Here is a 26,062-nt window from a genome sequence, read left to right as displayed (position 1 = left end):
CCTTGTACATCAAGCTGGCCTTCAAATTGTAGGATTCTCCTACCTCTTCTCTGAGCGAGGGGGTTACAAGTGTGTACCCCCATACTCAGCTGACCTGTCAGCTGAGGAGGTGGGAATATAATTTTTATTCCAAGTTTACTTGGGCCCTTATCTAGGATGGATGGGTGGATGGATGGGTGGATGGATGGATGGATGGATGGATGGATGGATGGATGGATGGATAGATGGGTGGATGGATGGATGGATGGATGGATGGATGGATAGATGGGTGGATGGATGGATGGATTTCAATGAAGGATTATTTTGCTTCTTTTTTTCCTCTTCTGTAAAATACACTAGACATATAACTTATAAGAAAACAGTAGATTTTCTTAAAACAAGATATTTGCAGAGAATAACAGAAAATGACCCTCTTTTAAAGGAATGATGGGCTTCCTAAAAGTGCTAATTTCCAAGTGAAATTTATATCCTGCAGCAGAGTCAGTGAGGGGTATCCCCAGGCAGCTAAAGAAGACAATTCATTACAGGTTGGTGTGTATGCTCCATGAAGGACATTAATTCACAAAATGAAAAACTAATCGAGTGTTTAGCCGGCCCTTTATCACTGGTGGCAGTCTGTACCAGCTCTGTCCTTAGTGTTTACTGAGCTGATGGGACCATGGTCAGGCCTGCTTATCACATCTCATCACAAATGAGTTTGTATCACTTTCCGAGCTTCACTGGGCATTCCTTTTTTCTTCCTCAAATCCACCAATCCAAGGGTGCCCAGGAAGCCATGAAGTGACTGGGTCCATTTCTAATTTTCTTCTCGACTTCTTGGTGCAGCCTAGCCAAACCCACCCACCCCTGCACATTCACACCGTGGAGTAGTCATATACAAGCTGCTGAACTAATTAATTAGAAAGCTAGCATTTCTATTTCCATATTTCAGATGTTAACCCTGAAAAGCACGAGAGGTGCCTGTGATCTGGTAGTCATGGCGCTGGCAATGGGAGCTTGCCTTGCTTGACTTTCCTCCTCCTCCTGCTCTGTGCTCTCCACTGTCTCTGCACCCCTCACTGTAGACATGTGGTCCATCCACTGTGCTTACGATTTCTGGTTTTGTGGCGATGTCATCCTTGTTCCTGGAGATGAGTGCATTTGGAAACGGTGTGGTAGTTGCAAAGGGATGCTCTCTACATGTTTCTATTTCCATAAGCACCTCTTAGGTACTGAAAATGCAAACACGTATAGATGTTCCCTATATGTGTAGGAGTTTTTAAAAGGCTATGTTGTCCGTTTTTTGAGTCGCGGATAATGAGGGGAGGGCTAAAATTGGTGTTCCTTGGAGGGAGGCATTTACCTTTCACCTGACTCCTCTGTTGTGCTCTTCTGGCTGTGCCAGCTGTTTCCATGCCATAGACATGATCAGCTGACGGTCACTGCAGTCACGTGCATAGACAACGACTCATAAATTACTTTTTCTGGAACTCACCCCAGAGAAGTTAGTCTACATTGGTGGAGCATTGCCTTCTGGAGCCATCAGTGAAGATACTCTTTTCATAGACATTTGTGTATGTGTTCATTATAACAGCAGTGCCATCTATGCACTAGGACACAGACACAGGAGCCAGCAAGACGCAGTCTCTGCTTATAGGGCTAGTAAGTCCTGAAAAGACAGCATGAATGTAGTTGCATTCGAATGTTGGCAGATATGGAGAGAGCACTCCACATGATGGAGATTTATGAACTATGGGTCTTTCGGGAATGTACATATCAGGCAAGCCCTACTGAAAAAGGTGACCTCTGATCTGGGTCTTGACATTTAAATAGTAAATTTTATAATAAATTTTATAGTAAATAGTAAATGTAAAGAGATAATATGACATTATATTGTAAAGCAGAAATCAAGTAAAAATTTTAAAAGGCTATGAAAAAAATGTATTCAGAGTACTTCATGTATTCATATAGGGAACTAACAAGCAGTGACAGTAAAGAGGTGAGCAAAAGACACTGTCAGGAACTGAAAGACTTAAGACATAAGAGAGATGTAATGCAATGGTAATTTGGAAGGATTTTACTAGTAAGATTGCTAAAGAATAAATTGCAAAGGGATAATTTTTGAACAAAACGCTAAAACTGATGCATTAATGAAGAAAATAGTTAAGACCATCTCTGCTTTGTGCTACTAAAACAATAATATTAGTCCTCCATTTCCTTGCATATCAACCCATCCCAGATCAAAAGCATTCAATAAAAATAAATAAGTAAAACAGAGCAACAGGAAAATGAGTAGGATTGGAGTGCATAACATGAAATTCACAAAAAATAAATAAAAAGTTTTTAAAAACCACAACTGCACTGAACATGTACAGACATTTTCATTGCCAATATTTCCTTAAAAATAAGGTATAACAACTATTTGCAGAGGACTTACGCTGTATCGAGAGTTGTAAATAGCCTAGAAATGATGTGAACTGTATGGGAAGATATGACTGAGCCCAGCACAAATAGAACACCATTTTATATGCTGGACTGGAATGCCCACAGATGTTGGTGTTGGTAGAAGAGATCTGTGGAGCAAATCCCTAGAGCTACTGAGGAATACTTCTAATTCATGATGTGAGGTGGGAGGGTCTATGTCAAACCTGAAGCATACTACAAAATACTGACTACTGTCAGGACAGGAGGTACAGTTCGACGACAGGATACTTGCATAGCATGCTTGAGGCCCTGGTTCAATCCCCAGCATATAAAAGGGAAGAAAAGAAGGAAGGGGAGGGCATGGAGAGAGGGACGAGAAGGTGCTAAGTGACTTTAAGAAGACACAGTGGAAATTAGGTAGCCCTTATCTAAAGGTGTGAAAATAGAATCAATTTGGATTTGGGGCTTTCTTCAGTTTTTTTCAGATTTTACAATATTTGTATATACAGAAGTTGAAGATGGGGCCCAAATCTACACACAGATTTTATGTATGTTTTCTATACATGGTATGCACATAACTTGAAGGTAATGTTTTATAATACCTTTAGAGCACCAGAGCTGTTGCTGCAGTCATATTAGGAAAGGTGTGGAATTGTCCAGGATTTCAGATTTCAAATATTTGAATTAGAAGTGATCAAATGGCAATCGCAGATACGCTATGATACACATCTGTGCACATGAACATACCATGTACATATTATCTTCATAAGAACTCATTACATAGATTCTGCAGTTATCATTGTTTTCAAATACAGAGGAAGTGTGGTACTGAGCGGTGAAATAACTAAGTTGGGACACACAGCCATTAAAATATTAAGAGCTACTTGCAGAATTCAGTCCTATTCCTTCTTCTTCCACGGTCCTTATGTTAAATGGCACACTGCTTAGATACCATCTAGAGAAAACTCTGGTGGGAACAAATATGACAATTTGACTGAAACCTGAGGGAGAAAAGATGTGTTCCCATAGTTGAGGGCAGAGCATGCACATACAATGTGCTGTGAGACATGGGTACAATGTTAGGAGAGCGAAGCTCAGAGTAGCTAACAGCCATCTTGTCTGATGAGGACAGGAAGATGCAGTGTGTAGCTACCTCCAGACACAGAGCAGAGCATGGAGAGGCCACCAGCATGTGGTACGAATACACAGCAAAACCTTCTCTTCTGTCTTCTGTAGAAAGGGGAGTGTTCATTGAATGAAAGATCAGGACAGGTTGTGGCAAGAAACACTTCTGAGGGATGTATTGTTCGATGACACCTAGCTTTTTTAAAGGTGACTTTAAATGGAGTTGAGAGTGTTAAGAAAATTCACTAAAGTTGAAAATTGTAGATTATGTAAAAGATAGCACAGTACTAATTTATAGCAGGTATCCTGGTCTTTTGGCAAATACTGAAGAATTCTGAGAATATAAACTGCTGAGCACAATTAGACTTTAATCCCTGCAGCCAGTATGATTGCTGTATGCAGAAGAACTGGTGGTGGTAGCCAGAGCTAGCCTAGTTCACAGAACACAGCATCACTGGTGCCCACGCCACTGAAAGACACAGATGGGACTTACAGGAAATTTACAAGGCGCTTATAAGGACGTACAAGGAAGGGCCAGGGCCAGCGTGCAGCCATGTTTTTTCAGTTCAGCTCATATGCCTTTTACAAACATCGCCTCATTCTTGCTCTGAAAACTAAGTTCTGCTTAGTCCCCCAGCAGAGGATGCTGTGAGACTGTGAATGCAGGGTCAGCATCACTGCTCCTTAGCACTCCTAAAAATTCAAAATGACGGGCAGCCTGAGAGTCCAGCAGTTCATGACTTTGGAGCATTTCTGATTTTTCAGAAGGCTGTCAAGCCAGTCAAATCTAAGCAAATGTTCCAGAATCCCTAAAGATCTAAAAGCAAAGGTACGTCTGGTCCCAAGTGTCTGGGAAGGGATGCTCACCCAGTATTCACTCCTTAAAGGGGAGTTTTCTGATGAATGAGCATGGCTAAGTTTGTCTGCCTCAGTAAGTGATTCATCCTTAATGCCAGGTGTTTAGCCCAGTTGCTGTGTAAGGCTGGTGTGTAAACCATGGACCCCGGCAGCTGCAGCATCCCTTGTGTCCTCAAGGACAAGCAGTTTCACCAAAGCTGCATTCAATGTTGTGTAGAAACCTTTACAGAGATATTATATGCAGTCTGAGAGGGTAACCTTAAGTATGCTTAGTTGAGGATTAGTTTGGGATTGACATATACCACTCATACATATCTGTAGGGTACCATATGACACTTGAACACACCTATGCAAGCGCATACCTCCAGTCAGAGTAGCACCTTCCTTCTCTTTTATTTCTTCTTGGCACTTCTCTCTGGCCTCTTCTAGATCTTGATAAAATATAAAATAGGCCGTTGTGAACTATAGTCTCTTCCCTGTGACATGAGCACTTGATGCTACTGTCCAGCCTGCCTCAGCCCCTTCTCGCCCTCCTGGTAGCCGCTGTTTGACTTTCACATTGACATTTTTAGCTTCTGTGTATGAGAAAAAGCGTGTGGCTTTTCTGTATCTGGCTTATTTCACTTAGCACGACATCCTCCAGCTCCACCCATGTTGCCTCAGAAGACATGATGTCCTGCCTTATGACTGAACAAACCCTGCATGGACAAAGAGAGGGAGTGACAGAGACAGAAATATGTCTTAATCTATTCAGACAGTATGTTGCTTCCCCAGAAATCTAAAATATAACTTTCGTGTATTCGATCCAGCACCTCAGTTCTGGGCACATATCTAAAGACAAAGAAACCATCGTATTAAAGCTGCACCCGCACCTGCTCATGCTGATGGCAGTGTCCACAGTAGAGGTGTGGCATCAGGCTAGCTGCCTGTCACATCTGCATCTTCACCCCACAGTTGAGGTGTGGCATCAGGCTAGCTGCCTGTCACATCTGCATCTTCACCCCACAGTAGAGGTGTGGCATCAGGCTAGCTGCCTGTCACATCTGCATCTTCACCCCACAGTAGAGGTATGGCATCAGGCCAGCTGCCTGTCACATCTGCATCTTCACCCCACAGTTGAGGTGTGGCATCAGGCTAGCTGCCTGTCACATCTGCATCTTCACCCCACAGTTGAGGTGTGGCATCAGGCTAGCTGCCTGTCACATCTGCATCTTTACCCCACAGTTGAGGTGTGGCATCAGGCTAGCTGCCTGTCACATCTGCATCTTCACCCCACAGTTGAGGTGTGGCATCAGGCTAGCTGCCTGTCACATCTGCATCTTCACCCCACAGTTGAGGTGTGGCATCAGGCTAGCTGCCTGTCACATCTGCATCTTCACCCCACAGTTGAGGTGTGGCATCAGGCTAGCTGCCTGTCACATCTGCATCTTCACCCCACAGTAGAGGTGTGGCATCAGGCTAGCTGCCTGTCACATCTGCATCTTCACCCCACAGTTGAGGTGTGGCATCAGGCTAGCTGCCTGTCACATCTGCATCTTCACCCCACAGTTGAGGTGTGGCATCAGGCTAGCTGCCTGTCACATCTGCATCTTCACCCCACAGTTGAGGTGTGGCATCAGGCCAGCTGCCTGTCACATCTGCATCTTCACCCCACAGTTGAGGTGTGGCATCAGGCTAGCTGCCTGTCACATCTGCATCTTTACCCCACAGTTGAGGTGTGGCATCAGGCTAGCTGCCTGTCACATCTGCATCTTCACCCCACAGTTGAGGTGTGGCATCAGGCTAGCTGCCTGTCACATCTGCATCTTCACCCCACAGTTGAGGTGTGGCATCAGGCTAGCTACCTATCACATCTGCATCTTCACCCCACAGTTGAGGTGTGGCATCAGGCTAGCTGCCTGTCACATCTGCATCTTTACCCCACAGTTGAGGTATGGCATCAGGCTAGCTGCCTGTCACATCTGCATCTTCACCCCACAGTTGAGGTGTGGCATCAGGCTAGCTGCCTGTCACATCTGCATCTTCACCCCACAGTTGAGGTGTGGCATCAGGCTAGCTGCCTGTCACATCTGCATCTTCACCCCACAGTTGAGGTGTGGCATCAGGCTAGCTGCCTGTCACATCTGCATCTTCAGCTTAGTGTATATTTAGAAATAATATGGAAACTTTGGGCACAATCTTCTAAAAAAAAAAAAAACTAGGAAGCAGAAGTGTCTCTGTAGAATACTTTTCTTAAGGGAAGGCTGAATCTCTTTTGCAAAGAAATGCTTCAAAGTATTATTGACAATAAGAATAACTCATAATTTGTATTAGGTAGATACAGAAAAGGTAGAGATTGTATAAATAAAATATGTAGAAAAAGGAGATTATGTAACTAAAACAATGATGGAAAAGAAGAAAACAGATCCCATAAATACTCTTTATGTTCTGCCTCTCCCCACCAGCCTGTGACACTTCTGCTGACAACAAGAAAAGCACAGTAGAAACCTACTTGCTAGTGTCCAGAATCTTCCTTTTCAAGGTCTGTGGCTTGGAAATGCTTGATTTGTTTGTATTGTTTGTTGTCATCAGAATTCTATTTCCAGACCTTACCTTGATTAAACAGTTGTTTTGTGTCTTCCTGGTAAAGGCGAGGAGCCATGAGGCATATGGAATGGAGACCCCAGCCTAGCACTGTATAAAAGGGAAGGCCAAAGAATCTTTTATTTTTCCTTTGAGACAAGATTTCATATATCCCAAGCTGACCTTAAACTTACCATGTAGCCAAAGAGAACCTTAACTTCTGATCTTCCTGCTCCAGTGTCCCAAGCGCTGGATTACAGGCGAGTGCCACCATGCCTGCCTTATGTGGTACTGCAGAGCAAACCCCAGGTTTTGTGTGTGCTCAGCAGGCACTTTACTATCATTGGCAGCCCTGAAGGTCTCGGGGACCCTTCATCCCACTCTTTCCTGTTCCAAATTTTGCAATAGTTCACAAATATCTTCAAGTAGAAGGTTATCTTCATTCATCAAGACACGGTGAAAAACACAGAAAGCAGTTTAGCTATTTCAAGCAAGAAAAAAATTAGACATTTTAAAAATTGCTGAGAGAGCTTAGAAAACAGTTGGAAGGAAGCGAAAAGCCAGGAAAATAGATGTCATCTTTCAGGAAATCAGGAACTGCAGTCCAGGGTTCCGCCTACCTAGAGTGAGGAAGCAGCTGTGTGCAGTGGAAGCTGCTGCAGGCTCTTCCCTGCCAGCTGCCGAAGCTTCTCTTCTTAGGCCTGCAAGAAGAGAGCGCTGCTTTCCTTTTCCTTGTGCCTTCCACATGCTCAGGGAGCCGTCTCATTGGCAGAACCCAAATCCGGAACCCTACTGGCAAGAGGTTAGAACATATCCCTGTGCTTCCAGGAGAGTAGCTGGGGATGATGCCATGTTGTCAGCAAACAAATGTGTAAGGCTGTCTCCCCACTTCCCTTTCCACAGTATATTCAGTCTCGGGCGATATGGTGGGAAACATGCTTCCAGCAGAGCTGGAGCCAGGAATATGGCTCAGTTCATAAAGTACCTGTCACACAAGCATCGGGACTGATTTTAGATTCCCCAGCACCCACATAGAAATAAACAAATAAGTGAAGTTGGCATGTACATGACTGGAAGAGAGGGACGTTAGAGGCAAGTGGATCCCTGAAGCTCTCTGGCCAACCAGGCTGGCCAAATGGTACGTGTCAGGTTCGATGAGAGACTCTCAAAAACTAAGGGGAAAAGTGACCCAAAGAGATCCCTGACATTGACTTTTGGCCTCCAAGTGCATGTACATATGCATGTGCACACATAAGCACAGAGAAAGCAAGACCAAGACTCCTGTGACAGTGTATATTAAAAAAAGCATCTCCCTGATAACTCGATTCAGCTTTTTAAAACCTCTATAGAATACATGACTTATCACTGTCTTTACGTGCACGTGAGATAACAGAAAACCCAATTTCTGTCTGTCACTTCAGGGTTAAAATTGCCCCGGTATCCATAATGGCTATTTAGATTCGTGTGCTACAGCACCCTTACCTGTACCACACGGTCTCATCCATGCTACACCTTTCCCCATCTCCTCGGTGTGACTTTGGCAGAAGAGAAGAAGCTGTGGTCATGAAATAAATGCTGGCTCAGAATAGGGATGGGCACATGGCCTGCTGGGTCCTGCTTGAGTAAGGCTGAGTGTCTAAAATACTGTTTTGTTTAAAAGACGCAGACACTCTTGTCTCTATGAGGGGAACTGCTTTCCTCAGGGTTAATGTTCTTCAAAACAAAATGCGAAACAGGTAACCCACGTCCTACTAGGATGCCATCAGGTGTCGCCTTGCTCACCTTAAAGCCATGTGCTTCATACTTGCTGAAAATCTTTTTCCACTACTGACTTGTCAACTGCAGGAAAGCTGCCCTTCCTTCCTACAGATGGGAAGAGGATTCAGCTCTGCCACTGTTAGTTCCTTCTCCCTACATGTCTCTGTTTGATTTAAACATCGCCGGAATTCCACACTGTTCTTAGAGTTTTGGGATTAAGTTCAAATGGTTATGGTTTTATACAGTACAAATATCTTACAACTTCTCTGTATCAGCTTTTCCCTGGCCGCCACCCTTGTGAGCAGCTAAGCCCCCAGCCCTCGGAGGTTTTACTAGAGATGGATCTAGAAACCTCAGGCTCCTGGGTACCTATCAGGAGGCTTAACAGCAACTACTACATTTACTGAGCAGTCACTAATGCACTCCTCATTGTTGTAAGTGCTGCCGTGTTTTCAGATCTCACTGAATCTTTTTAATGACTGGAAAAATCATCATCCTCATTCATAAGTTTAACTCTTTTGTCCAAGGTTGTAGTAAGTCCTTGAAATCAGAATTTAACTACTGCTTTCTGGGTCATTCCGAAAATACTGCCCAAAAACTGTTTGTTCATAACTAAATGTAAGAACATATGCAGAGGATGGTAGTGCACAACTTTAACCTTAGAATTTGGGAGACAGAAGCAGGAGGATCTTTGTGGATTAAAGACCTGGTGTTAAAAAAAAAAAAAAAAAAAAGGAAGGAAGGAAGTAACAAAGAAAAAATACATATGTTGTGTGATAAAATTAGTTAAATTTTGAAACAGTATCTTTTTAATATTAATTTGGGGTTTTTTTGGAGGGTTTTTTTTTTTGTTTTGTTTTGTTTTGTTTTGCCAGTGATGGTAAAACTTTGATCCCAGCACTTGGGAAGCAGAGGCAGGTAAATCTCTGAGTTTGGGGCGAGACTGATTTACATAGTGAGTTTCAGTACAGCCAGGATTTACATAGAGAAGCCCTATCTCAAAACACAGAGGTTTTTTTTTATTATTATTATTATATGTCTACGAGTGTTTGGCCTGCATGTATATCTCTGCACCACTTATATGCCTGGTGCCTGTGGAGGCCAGGAGAGGACATCATATCCCCTAGAAGTGGACTTGAAAATGGTTGTGAACCACCATGTAGATGCTGGGAATCTTTGTCCTCTTGAAGAGCAGTCACTTAACCATTGAGGCCTCTCTCCCGACCCTGGGGACTATTTGTAATTACTTAAATCAGCTGATGAACAACTCCTTCATGAAAGATATAGACAGATTGATAATATTTGTTTTTAAGAAAGTTGATGGAAACACGTACATGAACTGTGAGTTATTGTAGGGATGATATGGCAACGAATAGGTGAACAATATTCATGTGTTCCTAACATACATGGGCAGAAGTATGGTCATATAGTATTGACTTTCAGAAGGCATTAGTCCATATGTGTATGGCCAGCATATCTGGCACATGAGAGAGAGAAGGGAGTGTGCGGCTGTAATCTTTACCACATGCGAGAGTGGTAGCCATACTTGTCCTCACTGAAAAATAATAGCAAGATTAATGCCTGCAAGCTCTGCTCTGTGTCAGCGGGTTAATTCTTTCTGTATTCCTGGCTTCTTATATGCAGTAGAGAGACTGCCGTGTATATAGCTAGTCACAGTGACGTCTATGTGTCTTATTGCAGGGACAATGCTGTCTTACATAAACCAGGTAACTACATTGTCCTGATGTTAAAAGGGCATCTAAGGACCAAGTTTCTAGGCTTCTGCTAGCTGCTCCCTGCAGTTACACTCATTCTCTGGTTTTAGCATGAAATGTAAAGCTGGCCAAATGTTCCAATGTACATATAACTCTAGAGGGCATCTATCCACCCACCGTGTCTTTGATAGGTAAATAATAATGTTAGTGACAGGAATACTACTGGTCATGACCAGTGCTGTGCACCAGTGTTCCCATCTTTTATAAATTTTCTTATTTAATCATTAGAATCCTGTGAGGATAATGATCCTTTTCTTGCAGGCGAAGAACCTGCTATTGCATTATACATATACTTGAACTTCTCAACAATAAAGAAAATTATTTTCTTAAGCTGTTATAGAGAAGGTGATCCAAATAGTGTGTAAAAGTATGAAAATTTGAACTCGGGTCTTTATGAGGACATCTTCTCATTCCGTGTACTTGATACATTCTTGTTCCAGGAACCATGCTAGTTACTGAAGGCACAAAGATAAAAATGAAATTGTTTCCACCTCCAATCAAGAAAGTAATGATTACTTCTTATTTCATGCCCAATTTATGAGTTATATAGTGGCATGGAAAGAGACTCATAGAAAAGGCCAACGGTAAAGCATGCGGTTGAGGAGGACTCACGGTGGGCTATCAGGTGACTTACTTCATTCTGTGCCCATTTGTAGTGTTTGCCAGCTGGTCTGTGTATACGTAATAATATTTACTGTTGTTTTCTGCTTCACCATTTGCAAATGAGCCTGATGTTCTAATTTGCACACTGAATTAATCATGCCCTAAGGCTCTTAAGAAGATGTGATAAGCTTTAAGAATTCAGTTTAGCCCTTTGATCTACAGTGGCGTCCTGCCTGCACGTATCCTAGTGCAGCTGAGGCACAAAACTTGTGGGAGGAACCAGCCGGTTTCTCATGTGACATCAGGCCACACTCCACAGGATGGAACCCACATACCCAACACTGCTTGCCTTGGTTGACCAAGAACCTGAGACTAGATGAGCTGATGACCTAGTGTGAAACTAAGTACAACTGTCCTTAAAAATAAACAAATACATTTCTCAAAGTAGCAATAAATGACATTCTACTATACTCTTAGACCTGTCTTTGCTCAGCTATAGTCAGAGAAGTTTCCTCCTCTGATTATACAGTAGAGGAACTAATTCAGAGACCCACAGCCAGAGATTATTCAGATAATTAGGGACCCTAGAACACCAGACCCAAATGGGATGTCTTGATCGAATCCCTCTCCTTAGAGCTCATGGAACTCCGTGGAAGAGGAGGCAGAAAGCTGGATGGATAGAGGACACCAAGAAACAAGGCCTTCCAAACACAGTAGGACTGACACACATATGAACTCACAGAGGCTGAGACAGCATGCATCCTAGGACCACATGGGGTCCTAGAGCTGAAAGAAGTGGACACACGCCCCATCCCTGACCTAGAAACTATCTCCAATTCATAACCACTTGCAAATGAAAATTCAGTTTTCCCCCAAGGGAGTCTCACTAGGTAAACAAAGCACTCTTAGGATAGGCTGTATGTCTTGTTTTCTTCTGTTCTGTAGTCAGACGCTTTATCTATTGTACCATTGGCCCTCCATTAATCCTGTTTTCTAATGAGAGACAAAAAGTGGGTGGATCTGATGGGAGAGGAGTCAGACAGGAACTGGAAGAAATAGAAGAAGAGGGAGCCATAATCAAGATGTGTTATGTGAGAAAGACTCTGTATGCAATAAAAGGAGGAAAGTAGAATAATTCCAATAGAGAGGAAATGTCCATATAATAAAACATAGGGAAATTTTACAATATAGTAAGCTGATCAACTCCCCAGTATGTCAGTGCCAGGAGTTACTTGATCAGATATCCCCAGCAGTAGACTGAGTAAACGTTGACTGATATATGGTTACTGGTTTCAAGAAGAAAAATGCTCGGTCTTGACTCCTACATATGGTGTTCCTGTTAGTGGCAGAAAGCAACATCTTTCATTCCAATCTCAGATTTTATCCATATGTTTGACAGACATTTGTCCTGTTTAGGTTTTACCAAGTTGACGCAAACCTAGGCATGGAAGAGGGGATCTTAATTGAGAAGATGCCTTCACTACCTTGCCCTATAGGCAAGGTGTGGGGCATTTTCTTCCTTAATGATTACTATGTGAAGACCCAGCCCATTGCAGATGGTGTCAACCCTGGGAGGTGGGCCTGTGATGTATAAGAAGGCAGGCTGAGCAGGCCCCGAGGAACAAGCCAGTAAGCAGCACTTCTCCATCAGTTCCTGCCTCCAGGTTCCTGCCCTGCCTTCCCTCAGTGATGGAATGTCACTTGCGCACTGTAAGCTGAAAAAGGCACTTCCATTCTCCCAATCCCCACTAACAGCATCCTGTTAAACAGAAGCAAATATTTCTCTCTGCCGTCTAATGTTTTTGCCTCAAAAATTATCTTAAAACTTAAGCCTACCTCTTTTCCACCTGACACTTTAAGATGCTCTGTGACTCAGAGTTTTATGCAGTCGTAGGTTTAACTCTGCTCCACAGTTGTGCATTCAACACATAACTGCCCCGCCCCCAGTTCTCTTTCATATCTGCAAGGAGCTAAATTGGCCATACCACATGCCTTTTTAGTAGATTATGAGGTTTTCTTGGTTTCTTTCTTTCTTTTTTTTTTTTTTTTCCCAGCCAAGCCTTCAGGAAGATTATTATTCCCCTTTATAGAATAAAGGGGAAAAATCAATCTGAATGTTTTTCCCCAGGGCTGAAAGAGGCTGAGGTCTGCACTGCCAATCACATGCTATAAACATCATGTGTCCACACTGGTTTGCACTGTATGCAGATAGCACCCTGAAGCTAACCGCTCCAGGGCCAGAGCTTGCTCAGACTTGTAACCATCAAGTGGTATTTTATGAGTGCTGAATGCAGCCTCCTCCCTCCAGAACTCTGCTGTGTACGGTGTGTACGGTGGACTCAGAGTTGGCCTCTTACCCCATGGTAGCCTAGGGGAACAGGATTCATTTTTAACTTGGCTCTTATTCTTGCTTCACTCTTCAGAAGGCCTCTCGTGAGTCCCCTTTGTTCTTTCTGTGTGGAGTAATTCTTCATCCAGATGCCCCCACTCCTGGAACTTCATTTTCCCTCCCTGAAACAGAAGGGTGAGCCAGACCAGTGGGAAAGATGTGAAATTAAAAGCATTGTAAAGATACAGTTTTGATTTAGGGGTTTTGTGGGGGTTGTTGTTGTTGTTGTTGTTTTGCTGGTGGCAGGATTTTGTGGCTGTTGGTTTTGGATTTTGTCTGTTTGGTTTTTTTTTTTGTTTTTTTTTTTTTTTTTAGTGGATATGAAACTCTGTGGTTTGTCCTTAACTTGAAGGTAAGATTCAGCAAGTAATACTAGCCGTTGGCTGGATGTAAGCAGACGCTGTATACTGTGAATCATGCCAGGAAGAAAGGGTTAGTGCACTTAGTGTCACATAGAAAATCATGTCCTAGGGATGTCGCAGGTGGATAATCTTTCAAAGTCAGAATTCTGTTGGTTAAAGAACACAACAGTCCATACATTGGTTTTGGGATCAATTGATTTGACTAGGTTAATCAATTGAGTTGCTAGTTATTATTTGCAGAAAATGAACGTTTTATTTTGAATAGGTGGTAAAATGAAGAGAATTCACCAGACATATGTCTTAGTTCTCTTATTGAGAATCTAACAGCAGAATTCAAAACTAGCTTCCTCAAGCCTAGTGTGCCGGTGCATGTCTGTTAGCCGAGAGCTTGCAGTGCAGAAGCAGGGAGATCAGCTCAGGGCCATCGTCAGGCCAAAGTCAAACACCTTCATCCTGTCTCAAGAAGAAAAAGAAACACCAAAAATCTAGAGAGTAGGTTATTTGGAGGGTGAGGGAAGGAATAACTAAATAAATGAACAAAATGAGCCAGGATCAGTGCTGCATAGCTGTAATCCAAGCACTCGAAAGACAGGCAAGAAGACTGCTGCAAGTTGAGTTCAGCCAGTCTACATAGGCCAACCACCTAGGGCTGCTTATCAAGACCTTATCTTTAAAATGTAAAGAAAGAAAAAAGTAAATAATTAATCAATTAAAGATAAATGAGTTGATAATAGCAGCAGAAGCTGAAGTCTGTTAGGAAAGTATACAGAGATGTGGGAGAAAAATGTGTATCATGAAAGAGTAATACAGAAGTTATTAAGAGGACTGGGTGACAGTTGTCAGGAAAGCACTCGCCTCACAAGCATGAAAAACAGAATTTGGTCCCCAAAACCCACATAAAAACGTTAAGCCATTAAGTTCTCCAGGGGAGGAGCTAGGAGGAGCTTTGGGGCTCACTAGCCAAGCAGTAATGAGTAAGCTCCCAGCCAATGAGAAAACCCACAGGTAGACCGTGTTCCTGACAAGGACATCCAAGGTGGTTCTCTGACCTCCGTGCAAGCACAAACATGTACACACATGCATAAAAGATATATTGCCAAGAAATGTCCATTTAGATTTAGAATAAAAAGTAACTTTTTCTTAATAAAAGTTGAAGGTAACATGGTAAGAGACACCTGATCCAGTGAAGACCACCTGCATATTTCAAAGACCAAGAAGTTTTGTAAACAGCCAGATCGTCTAGTAGTTATAAAATGCCTACAGCGTCCAAAGCATTGGAGTGGAGGAAGATAAGCTTGAATGTGTTTGCAAGTATTCCAAGGGCGTGGATCAAAAATATGGACAGTGGTACAGACATTATAAAGACAGGGGATGGAGCTAGCTGCAATGAAGTCTAATGTGGAGCTGTGAATAGCTGACATTTTAACATCCCCTGTCAGTGCTGGGCTCAATAGTAGTGTGTTACACAGGCATTTGAGGACAGGAAAGAAAGATGGAGGGACTGCTGTCACTATCGTCACTGACTCTGTGCTCCGTGACTTCTCAGTTTCACACACCTTGTCATCATTCCTATTTTTATTTTTCTCTAAAGTGATCAACCTGGTAACACCATCAAAGTACCTCAAAATTATTTACAAGGCCTAATAACATATTATTCTCAGAGCAAGGAAGATGTAATTGCCACAATTTTCTAAATAGGAAAACTGAAGATTGGAAATTAAGTAATTTGATCTCAGGTGAGTGCAGAGATCATTATGTGGTAGCTGTCATCTCTATACACATAAGAATAGGATTCAGAAATAATTACTCCACCAAAATGTGATCTCCTAAAATGCTCCCAATGCGAAGCCTCCTGAGACCACTCTTCAGTGTCTTTTTCTATCCTGTGAAAGATTTGAATTTACAGAGTTAACCTTTCTTTTCCTGCCATGATAACTATCTCTCCTTTTTCAATTTATCACCTCCCTGACAGCTGATAGCAGCCTAAGCTAATATCGTAACAATTTTAGATAATATTGCAGATGTACAAGGACATCCTCATATGAATCAATTAGAGAAGTCACAGTAAGTTGCCATTGAAAGTGTAGCAGCTGCATCCTTGAAAACAGATGCTCTTCTGGGTGTGAATGAGTCCAATTTTGACTAATTTTAAGACCTAAACAGATTTCAGTCTGGTTAATATTGGGCTGTGAAACCATTTGAGACATCCTAATGCCCTCAACTGATTGCTTCTCCATGACAGTTAGTGTGTTGGTTTTCCTTGAGAGATGCAGGGTATTTGACATGCCAAGGATTTTATATCCGTAAGAAAAAAAAGGGGCCCAAATCTCTGTTGTAACAAGGTGGACTGACTAGTTGCAAAAAATAAAAAGGCTCCACAAGGCAACACTGACTAGAGGGAAAGTACATGAGCTGTTGGAATTAACTAGAATTGTAGTAAATTTTATTTCTGTAAGGTCCCTGAACAGCCCAGAAACAACTTCCCCATCCCTCCTCTCACCCTGTCCTGTACCCAGAAAACTGAGATAGAGTAGTAAATGGTGAGTTGGTCTTTCTTCTTCTGATCGTGCATTCTCTGTTGTGTAATGCCAGTCAATTAAAATCACTAGTTCAATTTAACTAAAAGAGCATTATTGAATTATATAATGCCTCCAGTTATTTTCCTGGCTTCTGTTGTGGAAACTATGATTCTTGCCCAGAAGGAATTAGTGATCTGGTTGAGAAACAAACTGATAATAAACCATCAATGAATGGGGTATGATCGCTGCTCTCCTAGAATTGAATGTAGAAAAAAAGAGAGAGAGAGAGAGAGAGAGAGAGACAAGTCACTGACCCTGCCCTAGAATGAATAGCTGTTTTTGAAAAAGCTATAAAAACCATCACAAGTATTAAATGATAAAACCTCAGGATAGAATGAAGAGATTTGCTTTAAAGCGTAGAGGTGAAAAGGTAAGCGTTGGGGAAGGGATGAGCAAAGAAGAAGAGAAAATGGAGTGCATTTGAGAAAAGCTGGCATGTTTTGGAGAGATAAATCATAGAGAGCCAGTGGTGCAGCTTAGCGGTGGAGCATGTGCCCAGGCTTGATCTCCAGCACTGAAAAGAAGGCAGCCCTGGGAACCTGGCTTGGTCACACAAGCTCTGGAAAATGGTATACTGAACTATGCCTGAGCTTTGGGTAATTAGCTCTATCCACCTTATGTTTGTTAGACTTGAAAGGTCAAGCAAGAGCCAGAGACATCAGTTAGAAGATGCATGGGCAAGGAGTCTAAACCAAGGAAGTAGCACTTGATGTAAAAAAGAGAAAGTAAATATCAAGGAAAATGTTTGCTAACTAGAATAAGCAAAATTGGCCTTTAGTGGAAAAGAAAAAGTCAAAGGTTATATAGTTTAGATATGACTGGTAAGAAGGTAATTTAAATAAATTTTACAAGGAATAATAACATATTCAGTTTTGAGATGCCTTTGGGATGTACACAGGTAGAAAGGTTTTTGTAAAGAGTTAATGAAGTAAAGTTTTAAAGCCATGAATTTATGAACTCATAAACAGTGTAAGTGTCAAACATGCGTGAGCTCACTCACACTCTGTGAAAGTAAGAGGCACTGCTCAAGCAAAAAAGATCCCAGGCAACCCTAGCAGTCCTAGGTAGGCTGAAGGAAGAAGATGTGACAATGGGAACACGAGATAGGCTGACAAGCGTTCAGGAGACGATGCAGTATCAGCCAACGCAGATGTCATTTCTAGAAGCAGATAGCCAGTGGCGCTCTATGTGGCAGAAAGTTCATACAGCATTATTACCGGAAAAACACTTGGAAATTTGAATTTTATAGATCAGTATCAGAAAAATGTTTAATAAAGTAGTGAAAGTAGAAATGAGATCTGGCACACTATGGAGTTAGTGGGAGGCAGGACTGTAGAGAAAGCAACTGTTGAGGGTTCTCTCAAATGCTCGTCAGGAAACAGATCTTATGAAAGGCTTCTAAGGGCTGGAGGACAGTGGCGTGAGTGTGGAAGGTACTGAGAAGGGCTAGCTGACTGACTAAAGGACTGAAAGTGGTGTGGGGAGATAGATAGATAGATAGATAGATAGATAGATAGATAGATAGATAGATAGATAGACAGACAGAATCTTTTCCCTCTCCCCCATCTCCTCCCTTATCATTCCCACCCCCCTACCCGCCCAACTCTATGTTCTCTCTGAGTGCTCCAAGGTCACTCACTCTTCTAACTACTGTCCAGTTATAGGTGTCTGTGTTAGTTTCCATTCACAGCAAGGAGACGCTTCCCTAGTGAGGGCTGAGTGAGGCAGTGGTTGTTCAGTATAGCATTATGTCATTAGAGGTCATTTTGTTTCATTTCATTTTGCAGAATAACAGCATTAGGTTTTCTTCTACACTCATGACCTATCTAGTCTCAGGTTCTTGGCCATGTTAGCAGTGTGAGGTATGGATTCCATCTCATGAAGTGGGCCTCAATCCAATAAAAAGGTGGTTGTCTCAGAGAGGCAGAGGCAGGCAGATCGCTGTGAGTTTGAGCCCAGCCTGGTCTACAATGCGAGTCCAGGACACTCAGGGCTATACAGAGAAACCCTGTCTCAGGAAACAAACAAACAAACAAAAAACCCAACCCCAACAACAACAACAACAACAACAAAAGTGGTTGATTACTGCCATATGCCCGTGTTGCTGCTGCGCCAGTACTAGTGTACTGCAGGCAGGCCATTGCTGTGGGTTCAGGCTTTGTGGCTGGGCGCTAGCGATGCCTTCCCTGTCTTCTGCCGCAGCACACAGAGTACCTTCCAGCACCATGGACTAGTCTAGAAGGGCAAAGCTTCTAGTTGCACACCAGCTCCACTTCTCAGTAAGGCCTTACAGAAACTTTTTTGAGATGAGAATTGAGAACTTTGCACTGGCAATGATCTGCTCTTCAGTTTTTCTTTTGTTTTCCTGTCAGTGGGTTGTAAAACTAACCCAGGGTTGAAGAGGGCCTTAAAGCAGTTAGCACAAAAGAGTGCTCAAGGGAGTTGTACTTTCTGGTGAAAGGGTGACTCAAGGTGTCAGCTCTGTCATCCATGCTGAGGGCCTTCAAAGGGAAAGAGGGGGCATTTCAGAGCTGAAGCTGAGTAGTAGGTCTATCCCAAATGAGCAAGCGAAGGAGGAGGCTGAAAGAAGAAAAGCTTGTGAGCTGTTGCCATGTTAGGGTGGTACCATTTCAGGAACTAGACACAGGCCTTGCTCACAGCAAAGTCTCACGCTCGTCATTTCCAGGCCTGTAAGGGGTGTTAGTTTCCCTGGTAGAGCAGGAAGTCTGAAGCCAGCAGTGTTAGCACTGGCCAGTGGATAAACAGGAAGACCTTACTCCATCCTTGTCTTTTCCTTCCCAAGTCAGGAAAAGGGGGAGTAGGGGAGACAGGAGTGATACCAGCCTCAGCCTCTTCTTTTACCAGAATAATCATTAGTATCTGAGGGGCTTCACAAAACTCTGCTTGAAGGTCTACCAGACTATGACACAAGGCCACTTTTTTCTACAACCCTAGGTCTGCAAATAGTGTGCATTTCATATGCTAGAGTTAAGATGGGAGAAGTTGCCCCATTCATTGTCTCAGCAAAAATGCTGTTTCTGTGTGAGAGCACAGGTTCATCTTCCTCTTGTTGACAGAGAAAGCTCCAGTTACCTCAGCATGAGGGTGAGCTAGGAGTCTTAAAGGATGCATGCTATCTCTAGCGGTCACATTATGAATGATCCGAAATCAACCTTTCCCAGGGTTAGAGCAGCTGTTCAGAGTGCATGTCTTAAAGAGGTGAGAGATTACGAACGGTTTAAAAGTTCAGTACACATGGGGCCGTGGCCGACTGAGGGGCAGCCGCTAACAGATACAATAGCAGTCTCTAGAAGGGCGTGTGTGTGTGTGTGTGTGTGTGTGTGTGTGTGTGTGTGTGTAGATGGGTGAGAATGGTTGGTGTAGGTGTAGGGATGTAGGGTAAGTGGATGTGGGGGCGGGGGTGTTTGTCTTCGTGGTATGGGAGTATTTGGGTATGCGTGTGTGTGTTATAGGTATGTATGTGTGTGTCCAGTAAGCTCATTTCCTACCTATAAACAGAATCTATCAACACTGTCACTTGACATTTAAGAGCCAGTTAATTGTTGTGTGCTGGTTTCACCATGCTCAGCATTTCTTTGCTCAATATATTGCTTCTTATTTCAGAAAGCTTCGTAAACTTCAAGGAGCCCTCAGGAATTTACAAGCAAGCATTTCAGGAAAGCTCTGGGCATAAGTGATCATGTTACTTTAATTTCATGCCATAGTTTTGCTATACCTTACAGTCAGGCAAAATGTCTCCGTTATTCCACACTGTGCCTACCACGGCCACTGCGAGCTTTACTTGGTAGCTGAACCTGCCATTTGCTTATTTGGTTTTGTTTTGGGGGCTTTTTAAAAAATTTATTTTGTTTGCTTGTTTTTCATAGTTTGGAAGTGGTCAGTTTTCACATGGTGAAATTTTTTGTTTGTATAATAAAAAAGGAAAATTTCTAGCTTTTTAATGGATTATATCCAAAATGCTTTTGATAATATTTGGTCAGTTATGATATTTGGGGGCTTGAGACATGAATACAATGTCAGAGTATTCTCTCCCTCTTCTCATTGATGAATATAGATAGTTTTATGGACCAGAGTTTGTGTCACATAGGAAAGGAATTCAAAGCCTTAAAAAGCCTTAAAGTGCTTTGAAATATCATAATAATGTTACTTAAAGTCGCTTTCATCTAGCCTGCCACATAAAACATTATGATGGCAGCAATGCTGCCTTGCCATAAAAACAACATGAATAATATTATCATTTGTGAGGAAACGCAGTGTTTTATGTCCACTCTCCAAAAGATTGAGTTTGTGAATAGCTAGGATAGTTTATGGATTATTAGAATTTTAAATCTACACCACTATATTCTACTCCTCCTTACAGGTCAGTCCCCTTAAATAACATTCACTTGTTTATGCTCATGCCCTAGTATTTTAATTTCTTAGAGTATGGATCCAAAAGAATCTTTAACCTGGATCATATGTCTGGCCCTCACTTGCTAGAACAGGAAAAACCATAATCAGAATAGAGCTTCCTTGGCCAGTGTTGACTCCTACCCTACGAAGTAAGTTAGTGATATCACCGGTTCCTTCTTGCAAATGATCCATGCCCTCCCCTCGAGCAGAGAAAAGACTTCTCTGACAAAGAAGCAAAACTGTATAGATGACTAGAAACCGAGCCTTGAGATAGATGGGATTGTTTCTAGCTACAGTTATTAATATTTAACTTGGACAAATAAAAGACTAAGGAGTAACAACTGTTAATGTTTCTGATTTATATGACTATGGAGAAAGTGCCATGTGCTAATATTGTATTTTTCCTATGTCAACCCATCTACCATTATATGACACAGTTGTCGCTACTTTACACAATAGACTAAGGCAGAGTTATTTGAAGAGGTTTGGTCTTTGTTACATGCTAGAGACAGGACACAAGTACAGACAGCAGTTGAGAGTCCAGAGAGCTAAAAGAAGTCTTACCTAGTGTAACCAAATTATTGTTGATGATCTCCAAGAAGCCAGGTTAAATAAACACTCCCACTTCAGCTGTTCAGTATTTTCCTACAGTATCTATTTAAATGTTTTAATACTTTATTCAATACTCACATATGTATATAACTTGTTCAGATGGAATCTTCTCTCCATCTCTTCTCTTATCCCCAGCACCACTTTTCCCTCCAAACTTCACTTGTACTTTCCTTCTTTTTAAGGTTTTCAATACCCTTAGTCCATTTAGTACTGCCTGTACTGCTAGGCACAGGGCTACCTCCCAGGGTGAGTTCAGAGCCCACATACCCAAAGAAGCTGATTTTTCCCTCCCCCAACAGCCACGAGATGCCAACAGCTCTTCCGTAGAGGTGGACCTTCATGAGCACCTCCCCCATCCATTCTAGAATTTTTGGCTGACTTGAGGCTGTACAAGTCTTGTGTATACGTGTGCAGCTGTGCTGCCATGTCTAGCAAACACAGTTCCACTGCAGACATCTGCTTCCCCTTAAGTCTTCCATGCCCTCTTCCTCAGTGATCTTTAAGCCTTTATAGATAAGGATATGATATGGGTGTCCTATTTAGACACTGTTTGGACGGTTGTTGATACCTGTTTCTAGAGTTAGTGGTGTCTATTTGAAGAGACTGAAGATCAGGTCCTGTGGCAGGCTGCAAGTCCAAGAACCCATCTTCTGGAAGACCAAACTCCTCTGTCAGAGAGAAGGATTTTCAGACAGAGAAGCAAAACCATGCTGACATTTAGAACTGAGCACTCCACAGACTCCTGCATATCAGCCAGTTGTGTGTCCAAGCAGAAAGTAATTTGTTTCCTCTCCCCCAATATCCCAGCCATTATTACACTGTTGCATGTATCTTGCCAGACCAGTCATTATGATAGCTTACAAGGTTCACTGGGTGAGACTGTTGATGACTTCTCTTGTCTCATAGCATGCATAGAACTTTCCAGCACTATGAACACTAGCCAGTGGGGATGAAACACCCAGATCATTGTCATCTTGATTTTTCCATGGCCATAACTCAAGTATACAGTGTTTTCAGCAATAGGGTCTTACCACCTGGAGGGTAAGTGAGAGCAATGACAGTAGCCTTGGGAGTGTGTATGAGACCCTATTGACCAACAAATCAAAAAGATATAAACAATACCTGGCACTGGGCTTTTTATTTTGTAGCCTATAGTATCTGAAGGAAGCATTTCTCCTTGTTCTAAGCTAACTCCATTTAAACGTGTGTGTGTGTGTGTGTGTGTGTGTGTGTGTGTGTGTGTGTGTGTTTGTAAGCTTCTTTATTAGTAGGTTTCTATAAGGTATTTTCAAAGGACTTTAGTGTTGTCCTTCCCCATAACCCCTTATCTACCCTCAACTCCTACCCTAGCCGTCCTGTTCTCCTCCCCTTCTTCTTCTTCTTCTTCTTCTTCTTCTTCTTCTTCTTCTTCTTCTTCTTCTTCTTCTTCTTCTTCTTCTCCTTCTTCTTCTTCTCTTCATGTCACTCACATTCTATTGGGTAGTTAAGCACATTTTCATTATCTCTTCACCCATTGGTAGACATTAGATTGATTTATCTCCTGGATTTTGCAACTACAGTAGTGAATATAGATGCACAGGTATCTCTGTATTAAGATATGAAGTTCTTTGGAAAGTTAGAGAAAATAGCTATGCCAGTATCCTAAGAAGCCCGTTAGGGCCCGTGATTGTCTTACATGTGAAGAAGCTTACAGCCCTCTGTCTCTCCCCCCAGCTGTTAGGCTTCGGTACATGTGCCACAGACTCTGAACAACCCAAGTGCTCACTCCCTGTAGACAAGTTAGTCTGTAATATTTATTCTGAGACTTGCATTTCAGGAGTGATCTAGATCAGATGGAATATCTCTGTCAGTAGAGCTTGAGAAATATGAAGCAACTCAGTCCAGTCATTTGAAGTGATTAAAGAATGGGAGAACTTTATCCTGGAAAAGAAAAGACTTCAGAGAAGCCAAAGCGGGGGTGGGGGCGTCTCTTCAGTGCTTACTTCTGACATGCCTGAGAGTGACTCAGAGTTGAGGAGAATTGGTGCCACTGAAATTCTTGAAGTCATTTGATACAGATCCAGGGGTTTGGTCGGCTCAGGCATTTCAGATGTGGAATCAGCTGGCTCAGAGGGGCTGATTTTCCCTTCTCAATCATTGCTGTGAGTGTGCAGCCACAAGCTGAACAGCCACTTGAAAAATGCATGGGAAGGCCAAGCAGTGGTGGCACACACCTTTAGTCCCAGCACTCAAAGGCTGAGGCAGGTGGTTCTCTGAGTTCCATCCCAGCCTGGTCTACAAAGAATCCAGGCTACACAGAGAAACCCTGTCTCAAACAAACAAACAAACAAACCATGGGAGACCAAGGAAGAACACATTAGGACTCATGAGCTGCCTCATAGGTAGTGGTGCTTTCTGTGCAGCCCTGACAACCTCAGTTTGATCCCCAAAACCCATGATGAAAGAAACACGTATATTCATACTCACTCACAGCATACACCTACAGCAATAAAAATAAGTAAACTAAATTTTAAAATAAAAACAGAGTCTAACAGATCTTAGATTTCTAATGCTGCCAAAGTAGTGAAAAACACAAGATGAATAAATAATATACATTCGGGGAAACCTGCAGGTATCTAATGAAACGATTGCTCCTGTCTTCTCTTCTTCCAGTGCTTTCTCCTGCTCTAGAGAGCCACGTGAACATGGACCTTCCCCCCGTGTCTGAACAGATCATGCAGACACTGAGTGAACTTGCCAAGTCTTTCCAGGACATGGCTGACCGCTGCCTGCTCGTCCTGCATCTGGAAGTGAGGTACAAGCCAACTAAGCACAGGAAATTGTGATGTCAGTGCCCCTGTAACAAACCTGCTGTCCCTGGGGGCCGTAGAGTGACACCTTCATTTTCAGTTTTTACGTTTGTTGCTGTCTGTTTCTTGTGGTGACCGTGATGTTTAGCAGTGTTCAGTGTTCTCAAAGGATGTTAGCATAAGCTGGACTGTGAGTGTGGTGACTCAAGGGAGGTGTGGCCTGTGATACAACCTGGATTTGTAGGTGCACACCAACTATGTGGGTGATCTGAAGGTCAGCTAGCTGGTTATTTTTACAAAGGGCCTGTTTCCTCTTAAAATGAAAAGAGAAGTACCTACCTTAGATGTTATGAAGGAAATCTTGAATAATTTGTACCATGTCTGTCACAAAATTAGGCAAAATGTGTGGACTCTATCATCATTGACATTTTTGCAAGTCAGAAAGGAAGTTATATCCAAGAAGCACAAAGCCCCCTCAAGAATCTAAAAGCCCAAATGAGGAGATTAGGAAGAATGATGCAACAGAAGGATTTCAGGGATGCCTTGTCCCTTCCCTGGCAGCAGGAAGACACGGTCCAGGCAGATGCTTATAGTATAGTTGGAAACAGAGGAAGAACCAGAACATCTTCTTTTGTCTACTCATTAGCTGAGCAATTAGCAGGTGTCTTCTTTGTACCAGGCAGTGCTTTACACATTGGGATACAGCAATGAGCAAAATATTGCGGGTCCCTGCACCTCTAACGGCACAGCCAGCCAGTCACGGATAAGGCAAAAAAGAGACTTTCAGATAATCATAGCTAAAGCAATCAAATAACATAATGAGAGGCCAGCGATGGCTCAGAGAGTTGAGGCACTTGCTACCAAGTCGGATGACCTGAGTCCAGTCCTCAGAACCCATGGTGGAATGAGAGAACTGATTCCCAAGCGTTGTTCTCTGACCTCCACACTTGTTAGCTCATTAGTGTGCTCACACAAATAAATAACAACATGCTCATGTTATTGTTTAGATAGCATGAACTGCAAATGATAGCCACGCAGATCATATAAAGTTGCTCATACAGGTTTAGCACCCTTAATCCAGAAATTACTGGATTTTCTGGATTAAACCTGAAGTTACTCTTCAGAATTGAGAACATTTCAGATGCTCAGCCAGTAAATCTGTGCATGTATTCTGAAATTCAAAAACTTTGATCCCAAGTATTTTTACAAGGATACTCATAAACAGTAGTTATATTGGAAAATATAGAGGAAAGTAGGTAAAATGAATTATATTTTAACCATATATATATACATATATATAATGTATTATATAATTATATTGTATAATACATGTTAATAATATATTATTGTGTTGACTCAAGGGTAACACAGAAATAACAAATGACTTCATTTTCTGTGGTAAGCCTTGGCATCTTCATACTTTATTTTTGGAGTTCATCACGGTGAGTACACTCCATGTGCTCAGTAGCTACATGTGGCAAATGGACACTGGAAAATACAGGGCATATGAGCTAACTAGGAAAAGGCGATGTTTAGACAGGACATGTGGCAGAGTGACAGGAGCCATCCAAGTGCCTGTTGTCATCTAACTGAAACAGGACAGGCTGAAGGAGTAGAAAGGTCAGGGATATGGGTTAGAGGTTTCAGGAAGCCTATACCCAGGATTATCAAGCCTGTGTGGTGGCAGTACATTTCCTTCTGTGGTTTTTAGAACAATATTAAATTGTTTAAATTGAAATTGATTAAATTAAATTGATTACATAATCTGTTCACTTGAAGTTTCTATAATACCTATGTTTTAAAAGTATCAACATGAGTTTGGTTCATAGTTAAG

General features: G+C 42.3%; 1 protein-coding gene across 1 annotated transcript in view; it reads left to right on the top strand.

The window, feature by feature from the left end:
• Exoc4 (exocyst complex component 4) overlaps positions 1 to 26,062 on the top strand; it is a 741,149-nt gene that overhangs the window by 650,800 nt on the left and 64,287 nt on the right. The window contains exon 15 of the mRNA XM_051151762.1: positions 24,092 to 24,233. Coding sequence (XP_051007719.1) covers positions 24,092 to 24,233 — 142 coding nt within the window. The remainder of the gene's footprint in view (positions 1 to 24,091; positions 24,234 to 26,062) is intronic.

This window comes from Acomys russatus, chromosome 10, assembly GCF_903995435.1.
Source record: "Acomys russatus chromosome 10, mAcoRus1.1, whole genome shotgun sequence".
Classification (NCBI taxonomy): domain Eukaryota; kingdom Metazoa; phylum Chordata; class Mammalia; order Rodentia; family Muridae; genus Acomys; species Acomys russatus.
The sequence above is the reverse complement of the archived record's forward strand: the minus strand, read 5'-3'. Positions and strand labels throughout refer to the sequence as shown.